This window comes from Bufo bufo, chromosome 5 (assembly GCF_905171765.1).
Source record: "Bufo bufo chromosome 5, aBufBuf1.1, whole genome shotgun sequence".
In the NCBI taxonomy this organism is placed as follows: domain Eukaryota; kingdom Metazoa; phylum Chordata; class Amphibia; order Anura; family Bufonidae; genus Bufo; species Bufo bufo.
In genome coordinates, this window is record NC_053393.1 from 279,020,928 (window position 1) to 279,047,328 (window position 26,401).

The 26,401-nt window shown below is 44.6% G+C and overlaps 1 protein-coding gene across 3 annotated transcripts in view; it reads left to right on the forward strand.

Annotated features, from left to right (window-relative positions):
• The window catches only part of INO80C (INO80 complex subunit C), a 157,103-nt gene that overhangs the window by 31,959 nt on the left and 98,743 nt on the right, over positions 1–26,401 (forward strand). For all 3 annotated transcript variants that reach the window (XM_040433285.1, XM_040433287.1, XM_040433286.1), the window contains exon 2: positions 21,192–21,303. In XM_040433285.1, coding sequence (XP_040289219.1) covers positions 21,192–21,303 — 112 coding nt within the window. The remainder of the gene's footprint in view (positions 1–21,191; positions 21,304–26,401) is intronic.

Consider the following 26,401-nt stretch of genomic DNA (forward strand, 5'->3'; position numbering starts at 1 on the left):
CCCGGATCGTCCCTGGCCAACATTTTCCAGGTGTGGTCCCCCATACTGGAAAGAAGGGACGAACCCAAAAAAAGTGCAGAGTGTGTCGCAGGAGGGGGATACGGAAGGACACCACCACTCAGTGCGACACGTGCCCCGATCATCCGGGCCTCTGCGTTATCGATTGCTTCAGGGAGTATCACACTTCCATGGAGTACTACATTTTTGTAATCCCCAACAGTCCCCTATTGAACATAAAAAACTATGTCTCTTAGACTTTGGAGACACGGAAACAATTTTCTTTCCCCCCAAAAATATTAGTTTTAGTGCAGGCATCCTCAAACTGCGGCCCTCCATATGTTGTAAAACTATAACTCCCAGCATGCCCAGACAACCTACAGCCATCAGCAGGGCATGGTGGGAATTGTAGTTTTACAACATCTGAAGGGCCGCAGTTTGAGGATGCCTGCTTAGTGTCTCCAAAGTCTGAGAGCCATACATATTAGGCAGTGCTCCAGACAAAAAAAAATATGAAGGAGCCATTGGCTCCTAACCTGAAAAATTTAGGAGCCAAATGAAATTTTTAGTCGCCAAATTTAAAATATATATAATATAGCTGGGATGCTTAGGAGCATATAAGCCATCTAAGGCCTCATGCACACGAACGTGTATATTCTTTCCATGTCCATTCCGCTTGTTTTTTTTTTTTGTGGGCCGTATACGGAACTATTCATTTCAATGGGTCCGCAAAATAAACGTAAGTTACTCCGTGTGCATTCTGTTTCCGTATGTCCGTACTTCTGTTCCGCAAAAAAAAATAGAACATGTCCTATTATTGTCCGCATTACGGACAAGGATAGGACTGTTCTATTAGGGGCCAGCTGTTCCATTCCGCAAAATACAGAATGCACACGGACGTCATCCGTATTTTATGCAGAACCATTTTTTGCAGACCGCAAAATGCATACGGTCGTGTGCAAGAGGCCGAAGTCTGAGAGGACACAATAACCCCTTTAAGCAGTGCATGTTGATGAAGTCAGCTGGTACATGCCCAATGAGGCAGGTCTGTGAACAGTACCGTACCATGAGCTTTTAATTTACTTTTTTACTAGGCCATCAGCACCTGCAATGACTGAAAATAATCTAACACAGCAATCTAACTCCTGTTATAGGTGCCAGAAAAAAAAAAAAAAAAAAGTGTCAAGGCTGTCAATAATTAGTGCATGGACAGCTTAAACCAGGAACAGACTAGAAATCAGACAGCAACTGTACATATGTCATTTAGTGCTGATTTAGAAAAATATTAAAAGGAGTTGACAGGGAGGCAAAATTTTTAGTACAGTGCTCAGGGTGGTTTAAAAAGAATCAATACTCACCACCACTGATCCCCTGCCACTCCTATTTCAATGCTTAATGGATCTCGACTGGTCTCGGCAGCTCAGTCAATCACTGGCCGAGAAAAGTATAGCGCCATAGCTAGTGATTGGCTGAGCAGGCGTCTCCTGGCATTTCCTGCTTGTGGAGACTGGACCATTAAGTAGAGACCAGTGATCAGTGGGAACCCAAGGTCTGCTGGGAGCTTGACGGGATTTGCGATGCAGGAGTGCTGAATTCACAAGTCTGTGAGATCCCGGCCCGGAGTCCTGCTGAGTGCAGGAGCGCACGGCGTCATTGGTTGCTATGACGCCGTGCGCTTCCTGCTGCCGCCGCAGTACAGTAATACACTGGTATGATCTATACCAGTGTATCACTGTACTGCGGCGGCAGCAGGAAGCGCGCGGCGTCATAGCAACCAATGACGCCGTGCGCTCCTGCACTCAGCAGGACTCCGGGCCGGGATCTCACAGACTTGTGAATTCAGAAGCAGACTGCTGGAAGCGGAAGCACAAGATGCGGGAACCCAAGCCACGCCCACCCTCTATGCCGAGTAGTGTGAGCGAGCGGATCTTCATCCAGCAGACGGCTGCAGCGTGTCTCTGCTGGATGAAAGCCTTTTTTTCTTAGAGGCAGAGCAGCGGAGGGTTTAGGCGCAAATGGCGACAAGACTACAAAGTCTTGTCGCCATTTTGCAATTCCAAGTCGCATTGGCGACCATTTTGGTCGCCATCTGGAGCCCTGTTAGGCATCGCTGCGTCTGTAAAAATCTTCTCTATAAAAATAACATTTAACCCAACCCCCCCCAGATTAACAGCGTTAAAAAAAAAAGTGTAAAAAAACTATTTTTGTCACCTAGCATCACAAAATGTGTAATAGCGAGCGATCAAAATGTCATATGCACCCCCATTTAGTGCCAATAAAACCGCCATCTCATCCCGCAAAAAATGAGCCCCTACATTAGATAGTCTCCCAACAAAAAAAAATCAAAAAACTAGCTTCCAGGCTATAGAGATACTAAAATAATTTTTTTGGGTTCCTAAAATGATAATATAGTGTAAAATCTAAATACATTTTAAAATGTAGACATATTGGGTATCGCCGCGTCTGTAAGAATCTGCCCTATAAAAATAACATTTGACCAAACCCCTCGGATGAACAGCGTTAAAAATATAAAATAAAAACGGTGCCAAAACACCATTTTTTTATTTCCGGTAATAAAGCAAGGGTTAACAGCCAAACAAAACTAAATATTTATTGCCCTGATTCTGTAGTTTGCAGAAACACCCCATATGTGGTCGTAAATGGCTATATAGCCACACAGCAGGGCATAGAACGAAGGGAACTCCATATGGTTTCTGGACGGCAGATTTTGATGGACTGTTTTTTTTTTTTTACACCATGTCCCATTAGAAGCCCCCCCCTGATGTAGCCTAGAATAGAAATACCAAAAAAGTGACCCCATCTAAGAAACTACACCCCTCAAGGTATTCAAAAGTTACTTTACAAACTTTAACCCTTTTAGGTGTTCCACAAAACTAAATAGCGAATGTAGAAACAATTTTAGAATTTAAATTTTTTGTTACCTTGCCTCAAAAAAGTGTAATATAGAGCAACCAAAAATCATATTTACTCCTAAAATAGTTCCAAATCAACAACCACCTTATCCCGTAGTTTCCTAGATGGGGTCACTTTTATGGAGTTTCTACTCTAGGGGTGCATCAGGGGGCTTGAAAGGGTACATGGTGTAAATAAACCAGTCCAGCAAAATCTGCCTTCCAAAAACCATATGGCGTTCCCCCTTCTTCTATGTCCTGCCGTTTAGCCAAATAGTAGTTTACGACCACATATGGGGTGTTTCTGCAAACTACAGAATCAGGGCAACCCATATTGAGTTTTGTTTGGCTGTTAACCCTTTTTTTCCAGTAATAAAGTAAGGGTTAAAATGGAAAATTTTCCAAAAAATAGATATTCCAAAATTGTTTCTCAATCTGCCATTAACTCTTGTGGAACAAATAAAGGGTTAACAATGTTTGTAAACCCAGTTTTGAATACCTTGAGGGGTGTACTTTCTTAGATGGGGTCACTTTTTTGGAATTTCTATTCTAGGGGTGCAAGGGGGGGCTTGAAATGGGACATGGTATAAACAAAACCAGTCCTGCAAAATCTGCCTTCCAAAACCCATACGGCGTTCCCCTCCTTCTATGTCCTACCGTTTGGCCAAACAGTAGTTTATAACCACATATGGGGTGTTTCTGCAAACTACAGAATCAGGGCAACCCATATTGAGTTTTGTTTGGCAGTTAACCCTTACTTTCTTCCTGGAAAAAATTGATTATATCTGAAAATTTTCCCAAAAATTGAAATTCTTAAATTTTATGTCCATTTCCCATGAAGTCTTGTGGAAGACCTAAAGGGTTAACAAAGTTTGTAAAATCTGTTTTGAATACCTTGAGGGGTGTAGTTTCTAGAATGGGGTTATTTTTGGATGGTTTATATTACGTAAGCCTCACAAAGTGACTTCAGACCTGAACTGGTCCATAAAAAGTGGGATTTGGAAAATTTCTGAAAATTTTGAAATTTGCTTCTAAACTTCTAAGCTATGTAACATCCCCAAAAAATAAAATTACATTCCCCATATGTCTACTTCATGTTTGTATCATTTTGGGAATGATAAGTCATCACAATTTTTGGGGGTATTACTATGTATTTCAGAAGTAGAGAAACAAACTTTGAAATTTGCAAATTTTTCAAAATTTTTGGTAAATTTGTTTTTTTTTTTTGCAAAAAAATTTACTTTTTTGACCCAATTTTAGCAGTGTCATGACGTAAAATATGTGACGGAAAAACAATCTCGGAACGGCCTGGGTAAGTAAAAGCGTTTTAAAGTTATCAGCACTTAAAGTGACACTGGTCAGATTTGGAAAAAATGTCCTTAAGTACTTAAAGGGGTTATCCGACTTAAATAAATCTATTCTAATTGCTTTTATTGTAGACCAGTGAAAGTTTATTAAAATCACTTTCATCACCTATCTATCACTGTTTGGCCAGTTCAGTTCAGGGTCATGTTACACCTGACGTCAGTAAGCCTGCTCTGCTGATGACGTTTCGTTTACAAGCTTCTCCCTGCTTGAGGGAGTGTCCAGGCTCTGTAAACGAAACGTCAGAGCCTCTGGTGCCCTCCCCCCTCCAGCTCTCCTCACACTGCCCGGCTCTGCTCTGCTGATGATGTTTCGTTTACAGCCGTCTCCCTGCTTGAGGGAGTGGCCAGGCTGTGTAAACGTAACGTCAGAGCCTCTGGTGCCCTCCCCCCTCCAGCTCTTGTCACTGCCTCGGCTCTGCTATGCGATCGCTCATGTGCAGTACATACCAGAGCCGAGGTGATCTTTTCTCCAGCAGCACAGGGTATGTTTGTCCCTCCTGCATTCACTGGGGCTAGAGGTGGCAGTTTGTAAACGTTCCCCTCTGAATCTGGGGATCGTTATTACAGCCCTGCCCCCCCCCCCCCGCAGTACACATTGAACACCCCCTGGGAAATATAAATAAATAATTGGCCATCATTATTATTATCATCATCATTATTCAGCTATATAAAATCCTTACCTGCCACCAATATATGTATTTATCTAAGCAATATCCATATTGAGTATATATTTGAATAATATAGATATTGCTTAGATACAGATAATGCTAATGATATTTTCACACTAGCGGCAGGACGTATCCGACAGGCTGTTCACCCTGTCGGATCTGCCCTGCCGCTATTTGGCCGTGCCGCTGGACGGATCCGTTATTGCAATGCATTTCTAGACGGATCCGCACCTGGATCCGTGTACAAATGCTGTCAGTTGTCACACTGATCGGCGGATCCAGCAGGCACGCAGCTCCGACGACGGAGCTGCCTTGCGGATCCGTCCTTCCGGTCTGCGCATGCACAGACCATGAAAACTGTGAAAAAGACTGACAGAGGGATCCGTCAATCCGCATGACAAGCGGATATACGGATCCGTTATTGCAATGCATTTCTAGACTGATCCGCACCTGGATCCGTCTACAAATGCTGTTAGTTGTCACACTGATCGGCGGATCCAGCAGGCAGCTCGGACGACGGAGCTGCCTTGCGGATACGGCATTGCAAAACAACTGAAGGACGAATCCGTCCTTCCGGTCTACGCATGCACAAACCGGGAATACTGTGAAAAAGACTGCCAGAGGGATCCGTCCATCCGCATGACAAGCGGATAGACCGATCCGTTATTGCAATACATTTCTAGACGGATCCGTCTACAAATGCTGTCAGTTGTCACACTGATCGGCAGATCCAGCAGGCAGCTCCGACGATGGAACTGCCTGCCAGATCACACTAATGCTGTGTGAAAGTACCCTAAAAAGTCGGAAATCCAGTACTTTTAGTCAAGCGGCAGCTCGCTGCGTCATAGCTCCACCACCGTCCCCTTTATAGTCAATGGGGACAGAGCGGCAGTCCACCAGCACGGCCAAATAGCGGCAGGGCGGATCTGACAGGGTGAACAGCCTGTTGGATCGATCCTGCCTCGAGTGTGAAAGTACCCTTAGGCTCCATTAACACATCCGCAAATGGGTCCACATTCGTTCCGCAATTTTGCAGAACGGGTGCGGACCCATTCATTTTCTATGGTGACGGAATGGATGCGGACAGCACACAGTGTGCTGTCTGCAGCCGCATTTGCGGAGCGCGGCCCCGATCTTCAGGTGCGCAGCTCCGCAAAAGATAGAACATGTCCTATTCTTGTCCGCAGCTTGCGGACAAGAATAGGCATTTCTATAGGGGTGGCGGGCGGGTTTGTTGCGGATCCGCAACACACAACGTACGTGTGAATGGAGCCTTAGTGTGATCCGGCAGGCAGTTCCGTAGTCAGAGCTGCCTGCCGGATCTGCCGATCGGTTTGTCAACTGACAACATTTGTAGACTAATCCGTGTGCGGATCCGTCTAGAAATGCATTTCAAGAACGGATCCGTCTACGAATGCACCGAAAGGATGGATCCGTCGATCCACTTGCCATGTGGATGGACGGATCCCTCTGGCAGTCTTTTTCTCAGTTTTCCCGGTCTGCGCATGCGCAGACCGGAAGGACGAATCCATCCTTTAGTTATTTTACACTGCCGGTGTTCTGGAAAATTTCTATACCTTGCCAGAGCTCTATACCGCAAGTGATGCGGCCACACAGAAATTAGCTAGATGAGGGTTTGTGCGGCATTTTGCAAGTGCACATCCACTTGATTATCAAAAATTCATGGAAGCGCTGGGGTCATTAGTACAGCATGTAGCAGAGCTGTGTGTGTACAGGGTGTGTAGTATAGCATGTAGCAGAGCTGTGTGTACAGGGTGTGTAGTATAGCATGTAGCAGAGCTGTGTGTACAGGGTGTGTAGTATAGCATGTAGCAGAGCTGTGTGTGTACAGGGTGTGTAGTATAGCATGTAGCAGAGCTGTGTGTACAGGGTGTGTAGTATAGCATGTAGCAGAGCTGTGTGTACAGGGTGTGTAGTATAGCATGTAGCAGAGCTGTGTGTGTACAGGGTGTGTAGTATAGCATGTAGCAGAGCTGTGTGTGTACAGGGTGTGTAGTATAGCATGTAGCAGAGCTGTGTGTACAGGGTTTGTAGTATAGCATGTAGCAGAGCTGTGTGTGTACAGGGTGTGTAGTATAGCATGTAGCAGAGCTGTGTGTGTACAGGGTGTGTAGTATAGCATGTAGCAGAGCTGTGTGTGTACAGGGTGTGTAGTATAGCATGTAGCAGAGCTGTGTGTGTACAGGGTGTGTAGTATAGCATGTAGCAGAGCTGTGTGTGTACAGGGTGTGTAGTATAGCATGTAGCAGAGCTGTGTGTGTACAGGGTGCGTAGTATAGCATGTAGCAGAGCTGTGTGTGTACAGGGTGCATGCAGCAGTGTAGCAGAGCAGGAAGTCTGGCAGGGACTCGGTGACACGATTCTTTTGACTAATAAACTCTCAGACAATTCTCTGAGTCCCTGCAATAACTATAGCCACTACATCACAGTCTGCTCCACTGCATTCACTGCAGCAGAGCTGTGTTTGCCAGGAGCAAGTCCCTCCTGACCTTCGGTTCACTTGAGAGCCGACTCAGCAAGTGAACCGAAGATCCGATTCATGAATCGGTTCTTTTGAGTGAACTGATTCAAATGAACCGATTCATGAAAAAGATCCGAACTTCCCATCTCTACTGTACAGCTGCAATGTGACAGGAAGATCTTCTGCCCTGTGTGTGTATTTATTTATTTTTATGCAAAGTGCAGAGCAGGGTGAAGGAAAGGTCAGGTTGTTCACGCCCAGAAATATTCATGAGGCAGAGCTCAGGCTTTGTTGTTATACGCCCCCTCAGCATGTACTGCAGCATGTAAACAAAGCAATGACAGAACCATGAAAAGGTGTAAATATGGGTTTTAACTTGATGAAATCTAGCTTAACCAAATTATATGTATATCCTGATGGATTTTAAGTGTTTTTTTTTTATTAACTCGGATAACCCCTTTAAGGTGAAATAGGGCTGAGTCCTTAAGGGGTTAAGCATAACTTGGCACATCTGTGGCTACTTCATTTAGAGTCCTTGTTGAAAGCTAATACTGCCTTTGAAGATTTAGCTGATTATTTTCCATTGTTTTTGAAGGCGGTAGATTTTTTTTCTTATGCCACGGCGGATTCTGTCAGCCTGGCCTCTAGGAACACGGCTTTGGCCAATAATGCAAAAAGACCGTTGTGACTAAAGTCGTGGTCAGGTGATGTCAGTTCCAAATCTAAATTATGTTAGTTTTCCAAACAGCAAAGGGAAAACAGAAAGTTGGCGGTCCAATAGACATAGCAAGAGTAAGGCTACTTTCACACTTGCGTTCAGTGCGGATCCATCTGGTATCTGCACAGACGGATCCGCACCTATAATGCAAACGCTTGCATCCGTTCAGAACGGATCCGTCTGCATAACAGCTTTTTCAGATCTGAGTTTTCACATCGTGAAAACTCAGATCCGACAGTATATTCTAACACAGAGGCGTTCCCATGGTGATGGGGACGCTTCAAGTTAGAATATACTAAGAACTGTGTACATGACTCCCCCCTGCTGCCTGGCAGCACCCGATCTCTTACAGGGGGCTGTGATCAGCACAATTAACCTATCAGGTGCCGCACCTGAGGGGTTAATTGTGCGTATCATAGCCCCCTGTGAGAGATCAGGTGCTGCCAGGCAGCAGGGGCCAGACCCCCCTCCCTCCCCAGTTTTAAATTCATTGCTGGCCAGTGCGGCCCCCCCTCCCTCCCTCCCCAGTATTAAAGTCATTGGTGGCCAGTGCGGCCTCCCCTCTCCCCCCCCACCCTAATTAAAATCACACCCCCCCCTTCATTGGTGGCAGCGGAGAGTTCCGATCAGAGTTTTAGTTTAATTGCTGGGGCTCCGATCGGTTACCATGGCAGCCAGGTTACTTAGCAATTTTAGAAGCATTATACTTACCTGCGCTGTCTGTGGCCGGCCGCTCCTCTTACTGGTAAGTGAAAGGTCTGTGTGGCGCATTGCTTATAGCACAGACATGTCACTTACCTTACCAGTAGGAGGAGCGTCCGGCCGGCCACAGACAGCGCAGGTAAGTATAATGCTTCTAAAATTGCTAAGTAACCATGGCAGCCAGAACTGCAGTAGCGTCCTGGCTGCCATGGTAACCCATCGGAGCCCCAGCGATTAAACTGGGACTCCGATCGGAAATCTCCCCTGCCACCATGATGGGGGGGGATTTTCATTTGGGGGGGGGGAGAGGGGAGGCCGCACTGGCCACTAATGAATTTAATACTGGGGAGGGAGGGAGGGAGGGCCACACTGGACACCAATGAATTTAATACAGGGGAGGGAGGGCCGCACTGGCCACCAATGAATTTAATACTGGGGAGGGAGGGGGGGGGGCCGCACTGGCCACCAATGAATTTAATACTGGGGAGAGAGGGAGGGGGTGCCGCACTGGCCACCAATGAATTTAATACAGGGGAGGGGGGGGGGGGGGGGGGGGGTGGTCAGGCCCCTGCTGCCTGGCAGCACCTGATCTCTCACAGGGGGCTATGATACGCACAATTAAACCCTCAGGTGCGGTAGCTGAGGGGTTAATTGTGCTGATCACAGCCCCCTGTAAGAGATCGGGTGCTGCCAGGCAGCAGGGGGCAGTCATGTACACAATTCTTAGTATATTCTAACTTGAAGCGTCCCCATCACCATGGGAACGCCTCTGCGTTAGAATATACTGTCAGATCTGAGTTTTCACAATCTAACTCAAATCCGATGGTGTCTTCTAACATAGAGGCGTTCCCATGGTGATGGGGACGCTTCAAGTTAAAATATACCATCGCTCACAAGTGGCCCTGAACGCATCCGTACTGCCCTAATGCATTCTGAGTGGACGCGGATCCGCTCAGAATGCATCAGTCTGGCAGCGTTCAGCCTCCGCTCCGCTCAGCAAGCGGACACCTGAACGCTGCTTGCAGCGTTCGGGTGTCCGCCTGGCCGTGCGGAGGCAAGCGGATCCGTCCAGACTTACAATGGAAGTCAATGGGGACGGATCCGCTTGAAGATGACACCATATGGCTCAATCTTCAAACGGATCCGTCCCCCATTGACTTTCAATGTAAAGTCTGGACGGATCCGTTCAGGCTACTTTCACACTTAGAAATTTTTTTAAACTATAATGCAGACTGATCCGTTCTGAACGGATCCAAACGTCTGCATTATAGGAGCGGATCCGTCTGAGCAGACATCAGACGGACCCGCTCTGAACGGCAGTGTGAAAGTAGCCTAAGGAGGCTTGCATTAGATATTTGATGCTGAAAGCTGTGTTTTTGGTAACCATAACCACTGCTAGGAGGGTTAATGAGATACAAGCTTTTTTAGTCAGAGAACCTTTTCTGGTTGTGAAAGAAGATAGAATTATTCAAAAATTTCATAATTTAAAAGTTGTTTCAGGGTTTCACAGAATGGATGATGTTGTTCTTTCTTTTTGTGAAAACCCTAAATCTGAGAAGGAGACAGTTTTTCACAGGTTGGATGTAAGAAGATGTATTCTCCGGTACTTATCTGTCACTAAGTCCTGGAGAAATTTGGACAACCTGTTTATTCAGTTCTTGGGGACTAGGAAAGGGTTCAAGGCCTCTAAAGCTACCATTGCTAGGTGGCTAAAATCAGCAATCTGTGAGTGGTATATAAGACTATGGGAAAAGGCGCTCCTACTAGACTTGAGGCTCATTCTACCAGAGCGGTTTCTGTTTCTTGGGCTAAGAAGGCATCAGCTTCATTGGATCAGATTTATAAGGCAGCGACCTTGTCTAACCCACACACCTTTGTTCAACATACTAGAGTGGAGATTGTTGCTAAAAATTTTTTTTTTTTTTTGTAGGAAGGTTCTTTAAGCTATTGTTCCACCCTAGTTATTATGTATCTGGTAGATCTCAATGTAGGTGCTGTCATGCAGATGAGGGGAAAAACCAAATTAGTCTTACCAGTAATTTCCTTTTCACAAAATCTATAATATTAATATATATATATATATATATATATATAATGTAGATTTAGTTTTGATTTATTATTGTTATGTATGAGCAATGCGGAAGTTTGTTTGTATGCATGATGAGTTTAGTACCTGCCATGTCCGGAAGACGCTGAATGGAATATGTAGGTGGTCCTTTTTGAAGCTTTCTGTCCCTGGCTGGTAGGAGGATAATCTCTGTGTAGGTGCCGTCGTGGAGATTTCCCTGAAAAGGGAATTACTGGTAAGAATTTTGTTTAAAAAATTGCTGAATTTTGCAGAATGTATGCAATTTGTATGCTGTTGAGTCTATGAAATGTAGAAACTAAGGGGGAGATTTATAAAACTGGTGTAAAGTAGAACTGTCTTAGTTGCCCATAGCAACCAATCAGATTCCATCTTTCCTTTTTCACAGCTTCTTTGGAAAATGAAATGTGGAATCTGATTGGTTGCTATAGGCAACTATTCCAGTTCTACTTTACACTAGTTTGATAAATCTCCCCCTAAAATTTTACAAAGAAAGCTGTCTGGCCGTTCACTGAGAAAAATATGATTTTATTGTAGGACTATATTTAATAAGTAAGAACTAGTTGCCAGCAAGCTGCATGAAACAACTGAGACAGTGACTAGTCTCTTAACCGCCTCCGGACCGCCTAACGCAGGATCGCGTTCCGGAGGCGGCTGATTCATTCCTCCTTCACGCGCCGATGCGTCATCTCGCGAGAGGCGATCATTCGCTGGCAGGCTGTAGATCCGATTTCTTTAACCCCTGAAAGGTATATTAGACGCTGTTTTGTTAACAGCGTCTAATATACCTGCTACCTGGTCCTCTGGTGGTCCCTTTTGCTTGGATCGACCACCAGAGGACACAGGCAGCTCTGTAAAGTAGCACCAAACACCACTACACTACACCCCCCCCTGTCACTTATTAACCCCTGGATCAACCAATTTAGACTCCCTGATCGCCCCCGTCACTGATCACCCCCCTGTCATTGATCACCCCCCTGTAAGGCTCCATTCAGACGTCCGTATGTGTTTTGCGGATCCGATCCGCAAAACACATACGGACGTCTGAATGGAGCCTTACAGGGGGGTGATCAATGACAGGGGGGTGATCACCCCATATAGACTCCCTGATCACCCCCCTGTCATTGATCACCCCCCTGTAAGGCTCCATTCAGATGTCCGTATGTGTTTTGCGGATGCGCAAAACACGGACACCGCGGATGCGCAAAACACGGACACCGCGGATGCGCAAAACACGGACACCGCGGATGCGCAAAACACGGACACCGCGGATGCGCAAAACACGGACACCGCGGATGCGCAAAACACGGACACCGCGGATGCGCAAAACACGGACACCGCGGATGCGCAAAACACGGACACCGCGGATGCGCAAAACACGGACACCGCGGATGCGCAAAACACGGACACCGCGGATGCGCAAAACACGGACACCGCGGATGCGCAAAACACGGACACCGCGGATGCGCAAAACACGGACACCGCGGATGCGCAAAACACGGACACCGCGGATGCGCAAAACACGGACACCGCGGATGCGCAAAACACGGACACCGCGGATGCGCAAAACACGGACACCGCGGATGCGCAAAACACGGACACCGCGGATGCGCAAAACACGGACACCGGCAATGTACTTTCCACATTTTGCGGATCCGCACATTGCCAGAACTATATAGAAAATGCCTATAGGCTCTAATGTTCTATAGGCTCTACAAAAAGCGCAGTGTTCGCCCGATCAGGCCTGATCTTGTGTGCACACTTGCGTTCAGTCCGCCCCACCGCAGTGACAGAATTTTTTTTTCTGATCACTGCAAAAACACCGTAAAATCGCTGCGGCGCTATAAAAAGATCACTTTTGAGGGGCATGGCGAGTTCATAGAATTTATTTATTTTTTTGGCACAAGTTAGCGGAGATTTTTTTTATTTATTTTTTTCCTTACAAAATCTCATATTCCACTAACTCTCACATGAACTCGCCATACCCCTCACGGAATCCAAATGAGTAAAATTTTTTAGACATTTATATTCCAGACTTCTTCTCACGTTTTAGGGCCCCTAAAATGCCAGGACAGTATAAATACCCCACATGTGACCCCATTTTGGAAAGTAGACACTCCAAGGTATTCGCTGAGGGGCATATTGAGTCCGTGGGAGATTTAATTTTTTGTCACAAGTTAGCGGAAAGGGAGACTTTGTGAGGAAAAAAAAATAAATAATCATTTTTCGCTAACTTGTGCCAAAAAAAAAAAAAAACTTCTATGAACTCGCCATGCCCCTCACGGAATACTTTGGGGTGTCTTCTTTCCAAAATAGGGTCACATGGTGGGGTATTTATACTGCCCTGGCATTTTAGGGGCCCTAAAGCGTGAGAAGAAGTCTGGAATCCAAATGTCTAAAAATGCCCTCCTAAAAGATATTTGGGCTCCTTTGCGCACCTAGGCTGCAAAAAAGTGTCACACGTGGTATCGCCGTACTCAGGAGAAGTTGGGCAATGTGTTTTGGGGTGTCTTTTTACATATACCCATGCTGGGTGAGAGAAATATCTCTCTAAAATGATAACTTTTGTATAAAAAAATGGGAAAAGTTGACTTTTAGAGAGATATTTCTCTCACCCAGCATGGGTATATGTAAAAATACACCCCAAAACACATTGCCCTACTTCTCCTGAGTACGGCGATACCACATGTGTGACACTTTTTTGCAGCCAAGATGCGCAAAGGGGCCCAAATTCCAAAGAGCACCTTTAGGATTTCACAGGGCATTTTTTTTTACGCATTTTGATTCCAGGCTTCTTCTCACGCTTTAGGTCCCCTAAAATGCCAGGGCAGTATAACTACCCCACAAGTGACCCCATTTTGGAAAGAAGACACCCCAAGGTATTTTGTGATGGGCATAGTGAGTTCATGGAAGTTTTTATTTTTTGTCACAAGTTAGTGGAATATGAGACTTTTATAAGGGGGAAAAAAAAAATCAGCATTTTCCGCTAACTTGTGACAAAAAATAAAAAGTTCTATGAACTCACTATGCCCATCAGCGAATACCTTAGGGTGTCTACTTTCCGAAATGAGGTCATTTGTGGGGTATTTCTACGTTCTGGGCATTGTAGAACCTCAGGAAACATGACAGGTGCTCAGAAAGTCAGAGCTGCTTCAAAATGCGGAAATTCACATTTTTGCACCATAGTTTGTAAACGCTATAACTTTTGCGTAAACCAATAAATATACACTTATTGCATTTTTTTTTTATCAAAGACATGTATAACAATAAATTTAGAGAAAAATTTATTTAGAAATGTAGTTTTTAAAAAAAATATAATTTACAACTGAAAGTGAAAAATGTCATTTTTTGGCAAACATTTCGGTCAATTTCGATTAATAACAAAAAAAGTTAAAATGTCAGCAGCAATAAAATACCACCAAATGAAAGCTCTATTAGTGAGAAGAAAAGGAGGTAAAATTCATTTGGGTGGTAAGTTGTATGACCGAGCAATAAACCGTGAAAGTAGTGTAGTGCAGAATTGTAAAAAGTGGTCTGGTCATTAAGGGGGTTTAAGCTAGGGGAGTTGAGGTGGTTAATGTCTCTATATGCTTTCTCTGATTAAATCCTAAAATATTTGGTCTTTTTCCTCCCTCCTGGTTTTCCCCGCCAATTCTTACAGTAACATGGTGCTGGCCTCAGTTTTTACCCAACTTGTCCAAAACAAATCACCAAAACTTTGGATTTGTGAGGCAAATATTCGTAATGAATCTGATTAGTTTAAAAATCGATTTGCTTATCTCTATACCAAGCACTAAGAAAATCTCTTGAAATTTAAGGCCAATAAAAATTTGTATGCAAAGGAGACCTTAAAGCAGAGCCAAAAACTATAATGACTAGAAAATCTGTCCTGACAACTAGGTATTTTTTCCTTGTCCTTCATGGGTTTAGTGGCTTGTCATCTCTGCTACAGCAGTAAAAGTGCACGCATCTCTGTGCTCCTTGTGCAACAGTGCATTAGAGATCATTTAGGATCTACATTGCAGCTGGCAACTGGATTTGCAGTGACTACTGCGGGAATGGTAGTGCTGCTGCGACTAACTGGTAGGGGTTAGGGGTTGCAAGGCTGTTGCTACTGGTAAAGGGGAGTGATGGAGTTAGGCTCAATTCACACCTGAGCGTTTCTGAGACGCGCGTTTTACGCGCATATTTATCGCGCGTTTTACGCACGTTTTTATGCGCGTTTTTTGCAATAGTAAACGCGCGTTTGACGCGCGTTTGACGCGCGTTTGTGTGATTGACTGCAGTGTTGTCCAATGAGCAAATATCCCTGTCTATCTGAAGTTTGGCCAATCATAGGGCATTGTAGGTGTGCAATTCCATGTGTGTTGGTAGAGTGTGTGGTTGGTAAAGTCATGGAATGCTTTAGACGGCGACGTGTTGCGGCACTTGTTGCAGCTATCGAACTGGAACGCTTGAGGAGAAGGCGGGACAGCGGGCGACGCTTCTGGGTCCACCCTGTCATTGCCAATAGACAGGAGAGGGGCCAGTTCTGGGCACTGTATGCGAAACTCCGTGGCCATGAGGACAAGTTTTTTGACTATACCAGGATGTACATCCCCAGGTTAGTACGTATATGTTGTTGCAATGTTTTTTCAATGGTTAAGCTAAGTGTTTTGTGCTTTTTGTATTGTTAACCCTGAACATTTTATTGTTTCCCAGCTTTGACGAGCTCCTGGTGCTGTTGTCCCCTCATTTGCAGCGTCAGGACACCTTCATGCGGGACTGCATCCCACCAGTGGAAAGACTGGTCATTACTTTGCGGTAAGTCGCCTATTATTGTGGCCATTTTACCCATTTGCAGTGTGTTGTGCCAGGATCTGAGTTTCGCCGTGTTTCTCTTGTTGTTTGGGATGTATGAGTGTTTGTGCGGGGGGTATGTGATGTGTATGTTGACAACGTGTGGCATACATATCCCATACATGCATCATGTATACACATTTGCCCATGTTTTACCCCTCACTTTCCAAAAATACTCCAAACATTTCCTTCCATTTTTTTTCGTTGGTGAATGTATTAACATCATACATTTCAAAATTAAACAAAGGAGCAATTTTTTGGTATCAACATAAACATATTACAAAGCATTTTCTACATATGTGACCGTTTTTGTCACCCAAACCCTTGAGGCCGAGAATTTCCCTCTTCTCCTTTTCACAGGGTTTCATATTGAGGGCCAGAAAACTCTGCCTCGGGATCCCGCCGTGTCTCTCGGGCTCCGCGAGACTGATTGGCGGGTGGCATTTCAGTGGTGGTTGAGGTGCTTGGGCCCGTGCTTGAAGAGGGATATGTGTATGATGTGTGTTGTGTCTGCCATGTGTCATGAGGGTGTTGTATATTACTTTGTGTGTATGTGTGTGCTGGGTATGTGTGAGGGTGTTGTTGTGCTTGTTGGGGATGTTGTGGCCCATATTGTGGCCCATATTGGGGGCAATATTGTGGCCCATATTGGTGCCCATATAGTGCTGGCTGCTGTGGGGCCTGCTGTGGGGCCTGCTGTGGGGCCTGCAGTGGGGCCTGCAGTGGGGCAGTGCTAGATGTTGCGATCTCGTAAGGGATGCAATATTTGTCTATGGTCTTCGTCAACTCATCCCTTAGTTTTGTGACCATATTTCGGGGCACATGAAGCATTTTCTCCTCTAGACTGAGGAGAAAATAGGCATCCGAAGAAAGTTTGGGCACAGGATGTGCCAGGGCATCCAGGCAGCCTATTAGCCTGTCCTGTTGCCTCTCAGTTCTCCTCCTTTTTTGTCTGGGCTGCTGACTTGCTTCTGGGACGGCTGGGCCAGGCTGCAAGGGGCTCACCAAACTCGGAGTGGGTGGGGGGCCTGGAGGACTCATTGGCCCCATAGATGGTCCGGGCTCACTGTCCATTGTTGTGCCCTCGTCCTCTTCTTCGTCAACTCGCGCCTGGCTGGGTTCCCAGCTACTATCGGTGCTGTGAAGTGGAAAATCAAGGTAAGTATGTTCCCCATATGAAATTGAATGTATGTCATGTCATACCACAGCCTCTCCTCAATGTGTATGGCCTTGACTCACCTCCGCATTTCCGTGCATGGAATCAAAAAAGACAGCTGCTGGGCATGCACGTAAGTGGAGCGTGCGCCTGGGGACGATCCGCTCCTCTGCTCCCTTTGTTTGCGCCTATGGCGGATAAAGGCGTCTTTGAGGCTTTTCCATTTCCCTTTCATAGTGGTGACTTAGGAAAAAAAAAAACACAAATTAATAATGTCTCTTTATTTTCTTACATTTGTTTCAGATATTTAGCTACCGGACAGTCATTGACCAGTCTACACTTCGCCTTTCTCATCGGGAAGTCCACAGCCAGTATGGTCGTCCGGGAAACCTGCGTGGCAATTTGGGACGTCCTTCATCCTGCTGTGATGGCCCAACCACAGAAGGAGGATTGGCTGCAAATTGCGGATAATTTTTTAGAATACTGCAATTTCCCAAACTGTGTCGGCGCAATAGATGGCAAACACATCCGCGTTCAGAAGCCCATCAGGAGCGGGAGTCAATTTTTTAATTATAAAAAATATTTCTCGTTTGTTCTTTTTGCGGTGTGTGATGCAAACTATTGCTTCAGGTACATTGACGTGGGGTCCTACGGCAGCAGCTCAGACTCAGCTGTTTTCGGCCATTCTGCCTTTGGCCAAATGCTCAATAATAATGAGATGGACCTCCCGGGGAACACCACACTGCCTGGGACCACTTATCCGGCTATGCCCTTTGTTTTTGTGGGGGACGAGGCGTTTGCGCTGGGGGAGCATGTGATGAGGCCGTACTCCAGCCGGGGACTCTCCATTGATAGGCGGGTATTTAATTACCGGCTGACAAGGGCACGCAGGGTGGTGGAGTGCGCCTTCGGCATTTTAGCAAACAAATGGCGCTTTCTCCATTCTCCGATTAATTTAAAATTGGACACCGCCATCTCGGCCGTGAAGGCAGCGTGTGCTCTGCATAATTTTGTACGTGTACGGGATGGCTTTAATTTTGAAGATTCCCTCAGCCATTCCTTGGAGAGTCCTAATCCGAGCGGTGTGCGTGGGAGCAGACACGGTGTGGCTGTCCGGGACCACTTCACCGAATATTTTGTATCACCACATGGGGCGTTACCCTGGCAATGGGAAGCCATCTAAGTTTATGTTAATTTATATTTTTCGTCTGAAAAGAGTGTTTCAATTGGAATTTATTTTGCATTTTGGTGGTTTATTACTATGCCTAAATGACCAAATTTGAAAAGCACTTTTGTGCATTTGATTTTTTTCACCTATATAGTGCCCCTTGTGGATGCCCCTATAGTGGCCATCAATAGTCGTCTGTTAACACTGGAAAAAAATGTGGGCGAAAACATGTGTCCCATTTAAGTGCCCCATACTCGGCCAGTAGAATATAAGCCCATGTGGGCGAAAGAACGGATTCCATCAAGGTGCCCAATACTGCCACGTTATAAACAGAAGCACCTAAAAATGCCAGCCCACCCATAGCCCACAATCTGTGGATTTGGAAAATGGACACAATATCAATAACAACTTAGGATTCCAATCCCTCAACCCAAAATTAGGGATACATTTCAAAATGCCACTACATTTGCGGAGCGCAGTCTGCCACAAGACAGTGGAACCACTGCAAATTGAACATACTGGGCCATTGCATTGTACCAGAATGTGGGGGAGGGTGAACCAGGACAGTACTAAAAACTAAAGGGCTGAGGGGACACTATACAACATGTAATGTGCACATCATTCTTTGTAAACTAAGGCCACTGAGTGTCCATATACAAGAACAGGGATGGTGATGCTGCGTCGTTCTCTCACTGTTGCTAAAATCCCACTCCATGCATGCCTGCACAGGCTCCAGCAAGTAAAATACAGCCCAGCATTTGTGGAGGTGGCGTTTGACAACAGCTGGAGGGCTGCAGGTAGAGCTGGCCAGGGCTTTTACATATAGTTGGTACACCACTGCACACAAGGAGTTTACTTTTCACATTACAACACACATGGAAATACCTTTTCCCTTTTTCACTGTCTTTGTGAAAGTTGCCCAATCTGGCCAGATTCTTTTACCAATATCCTCCCAGGCCTGCTGCCTGCTGCTCCTAATTTTATAGTTGGCATCCTGTGTGTCATATAGGCAGCGTTTGGCTTGCACCAGCCTGATCAGGGTCTCAGTGTCACATCCAGACTCCTCCATGCTGGCTTCTCTCCAAAACTGTGCTTTGCACCTGGTGTTGTGCCTTTTCCAGCATGTTGCAAAATCATAAACGCGCGTTCGAACGCGCGTTTTCGGTGTAAAAAACGCGCAAAATACAAGCGTTGCGCGTTCCCATTGAAGTCTATTGGGCCAAAACGCGCGACAAGCGCCCAAAAAAACGCTACCGAACTTGTGTGAGCGTCGGGCGTTTTACAGCGCGATCGTACGCGCTGTAAAACGCCCAGGTGAGAACCATTCCCATAGGGAAGCATTGGTTTCTCCTTGTTGAGCGTTTTACAGCGCGTTGGAACGCGCTGTAAAACGCTCAGGTGTGAATTGAGCCTTATAGTAGATAGATTTTGAAAGTGCGGGGAACTGCTATGACTACTGCAGAAGTGTGGAGGGCTGCTGTAAGTAGAAGTTTATTGGGAAAGAGGTTCTTGAATTTTGGGTTTGATAAAAGGATTTCATAACCTAGACAAGCCCTTTATTGGCAAGAGCAGAAATATTTTGTTAAGTGAGGTATGGCTTTTGAGTGAGTAGCAATTCCAAATTAAATGAATAGAAAATTATTTTCAGTGGGGCGCAGTGTAACTTGATGTTTACAAGCCCTGAAAAAGCCATATTAAAAAGAATGAGATGGAGATTTTTTTCATTAATTTTTTTTCCTTTTTTTTTTTTCTTTCGAAAAAGTAGTGGTAAAGTATAGAGGTCCCCAACCACCGGACCGCGGACCAAAACCGGCCCGCGGAACGTCTGGTACTGGTCCGTGGGGAGCACCGTTGTTGGTCCGCTTGGCCTAAGGCCTATACGACAGTGCTAATGTGCAGGAGGTCGTGATGACCTAATCGCGACCTCCTGTGCCGGGTCACAGGTGGTGTGACTATGTCATCCCGCCACCAGTGACCAGGAAAAGAGAGTCTGTGCCATGATGCAGGCAGCGGGAGAAGAAGTTGCAGCATGGTGGAAGAATGACTTGAACATATAGCAGGAGCAAAGTGAGTATTTAGTTTTTTTAATTTGGTTTATAGACAGTACTGGGGGCACTATATCTTAAGAGGCACTACATTAAGAGACCACTAATAGAGGGAGCACTATATTAAGAGGCGCCTACGGAGGGTGCACTTTATTAAAAGAGGCCACTACTGGGGGGGTCATTATATATATATATATATATATATATATATATATATATATATGGCACTATACATAAAGAGGCCACTACTGGGGGGCAGTTTATGTAAAGAGGCCTCGACTGGGGGGCCGTTTATGTAAATAGGGCACTACTGGGGGGGCATTATATGTGCATAGGACACTACTGGTTGGGTCATTATATGTACTGAAGCCTAAATGGCGATGATTACCAAGTAGAGGCATAAAAGAAGGCATTAATACAAAATATAAGTGTTCAATTATGCAGAAAGAAGTTGTGGTCAGGAGACATCATCATGGTGACAAAAAGGAAAGAGAATGACTCCAGCCAGAGGAGACATCACCTTAATGACAAGGTTATGGTGTAGCAGTATTATTTGACCTTTTATAAAGTGATATTATTCACAATGTTGGCCACGTACTCTGTATTATATACTTTATTGGGTTTTATTATGCACATGATTACACTTAGCAAAACCCAATCCCCCTCCCTCACCCCACCTCCGGCGTGAAAAAGGTTGGGGAACTCTGGTATATTACATCTGTATTGCAGCAAGTCACTGAAGATTAGCAGTTTTAGTCTTTAGTATTTGAGGCCTTATGCATGTTCGTGACGTAGCAGGACTTCATATTTTGCGTACTGCATGTGAAATGCAAATTTTTTTTCAAGACAAGGTTTTTAATAGCATGTAAATTCAAGTGGCATTATTATAAATTGAGGTTAATCCTTTTGTGTTTAACATAGAGTATCTAGTGAAAAGTAATAAACTATGTCTTTATCCAGTTAACTTCTTTTTACGCCCATGGTATGATTGTCTCTGAATGACTAAACCTTTTATTGAACATTATAACTCTTATTTTATTCTTCATCGCAGCATTCGGGTATTGGAGGTGCAGCAGCTGGCAAAAAGAACAGGACCTGGAAGAACCTGAAACAGATTCTTGCCCTAGAAAGGGCATTGCCATGGCAACTAAGCGATCCTAGCTGTAAGCAGCTTAGCATGCATTTATAAATAATGAAACCAACTCTAATAACTATCATTGAAGCTACTATTGTATGCCAGCTTACATTGCTTTTCTCTATGCTAAATGTTTTGCACATTTTATTTATTTCAGAGCTCCAAAAGGATGAAGTAGATGTAATACAGGTGAAACTCGAAAAATTTGAATATCTTTTAAAGTTAATTTATTTCAGGAATGCAACTTAAAAAGTGAAACTTATATATGAGAGACTCATTACATGCAAAGCTAGATATTTCAAGCCTTTATTTGTTATAATTTGGATGATTATGGATTACAGCTTATGAAAACCCCAAAGTCACAATCTCAGTTACCCTTTGCTCAAGGGGTATGGATTAATTAGCTGACTAGTGTGACACTTTGAGCCTAGAATATTAAACCTTTTTACAATATACTAATTTGAAATTTTATTCAACTCCTTTTAAGTTGCATTACTGAAATAAATGAACTTTTGCACGATATTCTAATTTTTCAAGTTTCGTCTGTATGCTATTGTGCATGCATAACATCTTACATGAAATGGCTTAGATTGAATTAGGTCTGACTGAACCCGCATATGAGCTCCCCTTCAATCCTTTACCATGTATGAATGGAGCATTGGCGCATTTCCCTGCTCCAATGTTCCCCTTGCCTTGAGCTGCATTTTGCAAATCTGACATGTCACTTTATATGGTAATAACTTTGGAATGCTTTACTTACCCAACCCATTCTGAGATCTTCCCGTGACACATTGTACTTCATGTCAGTGCAAACTTGAGCTGATATGTTTTACCTTTTATTTATAAAAAAAGAAATTCCCAAATTTATGAAAAATTAGCAGTTTTCAAGATTTGAATTCCGCTGCTTTTCAAAGACATAGCGATACCTTACAAAATATATTAACATTTAGCACGTCTACTTTATGTTGGCATCATTTCGTACAAATGTAATTTTCATTTTTTAAGACGTTAGAAGGCTTAGAATATTTTAAACAAATTTTTTATTTTTTTTATTTACACGAAAATTTCCAAAACAGTTTACTGATCAATTCAGATCTGAAGTTACTTTGAGAGGTCACATGGTAGAAACCACCCATAAATGACCCCATTTTAGAGACTACACTAGGGATGAGCGAATCGACTTCAGATGCTTCATCCGAAGTCGATTCTCATAAAACTTTGTTTGAATACTGTACGGAGCACTCCGTACAGTATTAGAATGTATTGACTCTGAGCCAAAGTTATTACTTCGCGGAGTCTCGTGAGACTTCGGGTAATAACTTCACAAATTAATTTCTACTTTTAAAAAACCTTGGTACCAAACTCAGGTTCAGTTCCAGGTGGTACCTTGAGCACTCCGTACAGTATTCAAACAAAGTTTTATGCGAATCGACTTCGGATGAAGCATCCAAAGTCGATTCGCTCTTCCCTAGACTACACCCCTGAAATTATTCAAAACTGATTTCAGAAACTTTGTTAACCGTTTACTTGTTTCACAGGTATTAAAGTAAAATGGAGGCGAAATTTTTAAAATTAATCTTTTGTGCAGATTTTCCATTTTTACCCATTTTTTTCTTCTAACACAGCAAGGGTTAACAGCAAAACAAATCTCTATATTGATTACTCTAATTCTCCAATTTATAGAAACACACCGTATGTGGTCGTTTACTGTTGTATGGGGACACAGTAACGCTTTGAAAGGAAGTAGTGCCATGTGGTTTTTCAAGGGCAGATTTTGGGTGGCATGCTGCATTTGAAGAGACCCTGAGGTACACTGTAGTGAAAATCATCCAAAAGTGACCCCATTTTGGAAACTATAACCCTCAAAGAATTGTAAGCTCTTGCTAGCAGGGCCCTGACTCCTAGTGTTTCAGTTGTATATTAGCCAGTTACATTGTGATGTCTTTTGAATTGTACATGAACCCTATGAATTTGTAAAGCGCTGTGGGATATGGTGGCGCTATATAAATATTATTATTATTGTGAGATCTTCGACCCCCACAAGCGTTTCATAGAATTAAGAAACACTTAGTTGTGAAAATTTTTTTTTTTTTACAATTAAAGCCCCAGATTTTCATTCACAAGGAGTAACAGAAGAAAATTCACCCCACACTTGTTACGCGTTTTCTACCTGAATATGGGAAGACCCCATGTGTGGTCATGAATAGAGATGGCCTTGCGATTCGTCTGGCGGTCGTTTCACGGGAACTTTGCTCGTTCGCGGTACGTAGAACAGGCGAACATATGGCGATGTCCACCGGCGCCATATTCTTTTGCATTGTGCCAAACTTTGATCCATGACACATCCATCAGGTGGGACAGGACAGCCAATTGAGACGTTTAAGCACATGGACACACCCCCTACCCTATAAATAAACCCTATCTGGCCGCAATTTTACATTCAGTCTTTTGCCAGTGTAGGGAGAGGTTGCTGTGTGGAGCAGGGACAGACTGTTAGAGACACCAAACGCTAGCAAATAGGGCCACAAAATTCTTTTTAAGGACTGGAATAGGTGTTCTATCGATAGGTGTGACATACTGAGGGGTGTGATATACTTATACTTATAATATACTTTTTAACATAGAAAGTATATTATAGTTCATTTGTATTGTGCAGCAGTTGTGTGCGGTTCTGCTGGGATACTGCAGCTATACAGAGGGACAAACGCTATTAGAACAACTAATTGCAACTGGTGTGATATACCAGTTGCCCCCCAAAAAAACTGACTGAGGCAGGTGAGTGATATACCTATAATATAATTTATATTTAGTGCATTTGTATTGTGCAGCATCTTTGTGCGGTTCTGCTGAGATACCGCAGCTATACAGTGGAACAAACGCAATTGTAATAACTAATTGCAACTGGTGTGATATACCTGTTGCCACAAAATAAACGGATTAACGAGTTTGATATACCTTTTTCCAGCAAATACTCATTAAGGGGTTCTATATACCTGCTTCCACAAATACTGCTCTTCTATAGGGACTTTGTCACAGGGTCATTTTGAAAATGACAGGCAGAGGAAGAGGCAGGCCATTCTGCAGGGGTGGTAGGGGTCTGGCAGGTGTACCAGGCCGGAGTCTAAGTGAGAAGTTGGAGAAGGTGCGTGCGATTACGTCAATGGACGCACCAGAGTTGATTGAGTGGCTCACTCAGCCTTCCGCTTCTGCATCCTCCTCATCCTCTGTATCAGCACCCTCCACACTCTCTGCTGTGTGCACCCACAAAGACACCACCACCACCACCATCATAGCCCCTCCACTCGAGTCAGAGGAATTATTTTCTATCCATTCCCAGACCATACCGATGCGTAGCCATTCAGGCAGAGGAGGTAGCAACGGCCGCCACCCAGCGGTCTGACGACAGTACCCAGATCAGCCCAAAGAGAGTGGTCCCCGCTGTTGCTGCCTACTCCGAGATCTCTAATGTCAGTGGTGGTGAAGGTGATAATGATGATGTGTCGATGGACGTCACGTGGGTGCCCACAAGAGAGGAAGAGGAGGGGAGTTCAGAGGGAGAGACAGAGCAGCAGATAGGGAGGAGAAGCAGGCAGAACTCGCAGTGCACAGGAGGCAAAAAGCAGACTGCAAATGTATCTGGAGTGAGCCATCCACCATGCACGGGCACATCTTGCGCTCCCAGGACGCCGGCACATGGCTCCGCAGTGTGGACTTTTTTTAACGTGTCAGCTGCTGATAATAGTGTTGCCATAAGTTGTGGTAAGCCCAACACTCACCTAGGGACGACCGCCTTAAGACGCCCAGTGGGAGCAACACCATCAGAACCCACAAAGCCACACTCCCAGCGCTCCACGTCCTGCCTCTTCTCCTTCTTCTCTCTCCTCCCATTTGTCCTCCACTCCACCTTCCACCATGCCGTAATCTCGTTTAGCTGGCAAAAGGCAGGTTTCCGTGGCCCAAATGTTCGAATGTAAAAAGTTGATGACGCCGGATAACCCTCTTGCCCAACGGCTGACCGCCGGCTTGTCAGAACTGCTAGCCCGCCAACTGGTGAACTCGGAGACCTTTAGAAAATGTATGGCCTTTGGCACACCGCAATGGAAGGTCCCTGAAAGGAAATATTTCTCCCAGAAGGGCATCCCTGAGCTATATGGCAATGTTCAGCGGCAAGTGAATGTACAGTCATGTGAAAAAATTAGGACACCCTTTGAAAGCATGTGGTTTTTTGTAACATTTTTAATAAATGGTTATTTCATCTCCGTTTCAACAATACAGAGAGATTAAAGTAATCCAACTAAACAAAGAAAACTGAAGAAAAGTCTTTTCAAGATCTTCTGTAAATGTCATTCTACAAAAATGCCTATTCTAACTGAGGAAAAAGATAGGACACCCTCACATGTATTCCCTCTTAAATTGGCTCAGATCTCACACAGGTATATCACACCAGGTGCACATAATTAGTAGATCGTTACTCTGCATGTTGAATGAGGCTTGCCCTATTTAAACCTCAGACATTTAGTTTGGTGTGCTCCTGACTGTTAAAGTGAGAGTGAGCACCATGGTGAGAGCAAAAGAGCTGTCAGAGGACTTCAGAAAAAAGATTGTAGCAGCCTATGAGTCTGGGAAGGGATTTAAAAAGATCTCAAAAGATTTTGAAATCAGCCATTCCACTGTCCGGAAGATAGTCTACAAGTGGAGGGCTTTCAAAACAACTGCCAACATGCCCAGGACTGGTCGCCCCAGCAAGTTCACCCCAAGAGCAGACCGCAAGATGCTAAAAGAGGTATCCAAAAACCCTAAAGTGTCATCTCGAGAACTACAGCAGGCTCTGGCTACTGTTGATGTAGAAGTACATGCCTCTACAATCAGAAAGAGACTGTACAAGTTTAACTTGCATGGGAGGTGTGCAAGGAGGAAACCTTTGCTTTCCAAGAGAAACCTCGAGGCCAGACTGACATTTGCCAGCGATAAAGTTGACAAAGACCAGGACTTCTGGAATAATGTTCTTTGGACAGATGAGTCCAAAATTGAATTATTTGGACACAACAGCAGAGGACATGTTTGGCGTAAACCAAACACAGCATTCCAAGAAAAGAACCTCATACCAACTGTGAAGCATGGAGGTG